Here is a 1,928-nt window from a genome sequence, read left to right as displayed (position 1 = left end):
CAGCCCATCCAGGTCCCTCTGCAGAGTCTTCATCAATACTTGCTTGGTTACACATGTACAGGGGTTGGGGACAGGACGATTGAGGGAACGAGACACCCTCAGGGACCTAAACACGCAGATCTGAGGTAATTGGGCTGGAAAGAGAGACACGGTCACAAACAGATGACCATGGCTGGGTGAAGAAGAGAGCGTGTGCTGGGGAGAAGCAGGCACAGAGGTGAAGGTGGGAACTCCACACACATTTCTCACGAGGGATCTTCTCACCACAGCTCTCACACGTTTGCTTTTCCCTTGGCAGCTCGCTGACCTGAACAAACGGTTGCCAGCAGAAGCCTGCATGCCCCCGGCGAAGCCCGTCAGCCGCTCCCAGCGCGCTACGAGCGGCAGCCGGCCATGCGACCCGCCACCCCCCACACCATCACCCTGCAGCCGTCGTCTTTCAGGAACCTGCGCCTGCCAAAGAGGCTGCGGGTGATTTATTTCTTCGCCAGGACCCGGCTGGCCCAGAGACTCATCATGGTACGCCACGTGGTGTTTATTATCCTCTTCCCCTTTGTGCTGGACACTAACCCGACCCAAATAAGCTTCTGCATGGGGAAAAAGCCAAATATTTTCATGCATCCTTGCTCCCCTGCAAGACTTCTGCTGCCCTGTGGTAAATACAGTTCAATAAGTACTTCCCTAAGAACATTGCTCTGCGTGAATTAGCTCCAGGGCTCTGCTGTTTGCGTGATATTTGGGTGGTGGCCTGTTATTTTTCTGATATTTCCTTTTATACAAGCAGATTTTCAAGGACTGTATGAGTGGAGAGAGATTTTTACAGAGCAGAAATCATGTTTCGTTCCTGTAGATAATGTAGAATAAAGACAGGGAGATATTGTGCTGTGTAAAAGACGAAGGCTTTTCCTTTTGCAGGTGTAACAGCAGCAGTTACACCAGTTACTGCCCCTCCTGTCCCCCCATCTCTGTTCTGGATGTCTGCAATGGACACAGAGGAAGGTCCACATTCCTCAGCCCTACAAACCATAGCCCAGTCTGCTTCATGAACCAGAACCCTGAGCAAAACGTTTCCAGCCCCGTTTTTGGGTGGTAGACAAACTGGTTCCAGCCACCAGCAAGGAGTCTTCTCCCTGCTGTGTGTTTCTGTGGCAGAAGTTGGGGTTCCCAGCATCAGGCTCAGTCATGGAAAAGTACTGTTTGGGTTTTGTGCGCTGCGCAGCCTCTCCCAATCCTCTTAGAGGATAAGTTTGTGCCAGGAGTAAGACCATTACTTGGTGTACCCTTGTTTGGGATGTTGGTAATTAGCTCAGACAGCTGACGAGGTTGGAGGCGGAGCGTGAAAGCCGTGTGCTAAACGATATTGTCTCTGCTCTTCGTGTGCAGGCTGGGACTGTGATCTGGATCGGAATCCTGGTTTACACGGATCCTGCTGGTCTCCGCACCTACCTCACGTCGCAGGTCACCGAACAAAGTCCTTTGGGTGAAGCAGGTCTGCCTCCTATGCCAGTCCCTGGAGGGGTCCTGCCTGCTGGGGACCCCAAGATTGATCTCTCAGTCTTCCCATCGGACCCCATCCAGCTGTCAGAAAACCAGACGCAGCAGCGTGAGCAGAAGTCGGGGCTGGAGTCCCTGAGCAGGCTGGACACAAACCAGCACGCCTGGGCCCACGGACCAGAGGGCAAAGGGAATGGGCAGACGGAGCTGGGAGCTGAAGCAGAGGTTACCTGGGGAGCAGAGGATGAGGAGATCTGGAGGAAGCTTTCCTTCAGACACTGGCCGTCCCTCTTCAGCTACTACAATATCACTCTGGCCAAAAGGCAAGTGGGCTGACACCTCAAATTCCCTGTGGGACTGACTCTAAACGTTTCTGTAACAGTTTGTGATCATCTATACTGATTTGGAAAGGAGTGTTGATCTGCCTGAGGGTA

General features: G+C 52.9%; 1 protein-coding gene across 1 annotated transcript; it reads left to right on the top strand.

Annotated features, from left to right (window-relative positions):
• Window positions 1–253: 253 nt before the first annotated feature.
• On the top strand, window positions 254–1,817 carry LOC104538434 (sterol regulatory element-binding protein cleavage-activating protein-like; the record flags this gene model as incomplete). Its single annotated transcript, XM_010181640.1, has 2 exons — window positions 254–519; window positions 1,384–1,817. Coding segments are annotated over exons 1-2 (560 nt in total), but the record flags the coding sequence as incomplete, so codon positions are not given.
• Window positions 1,818–1,928: the final 111 nt, after the last annotated feature.

Source organism: Mesitornis unicolor, unplaced genomic scaffold (genome assembly GCF_000695765.1).
Source record: "Mesitornis unicolor isolate BGI_N332 unplaced genomic scaffold, ASM69576v1 scaffold40563, whole genome shotgun sequence".
NCBI classification, from domain to species: domain Eukaryota; kingdom Metazoa; phylum Chordata; class Aves; order Mesitornithiformes; family Mesitornithidae; genus Mesitornis; species Mesitornis unicolor.
The sequence above is the reverse complement of the archived record's forward strand: the minus strand, read 5'-3'. Positions and strand labels throughout refer to the sequence as shown.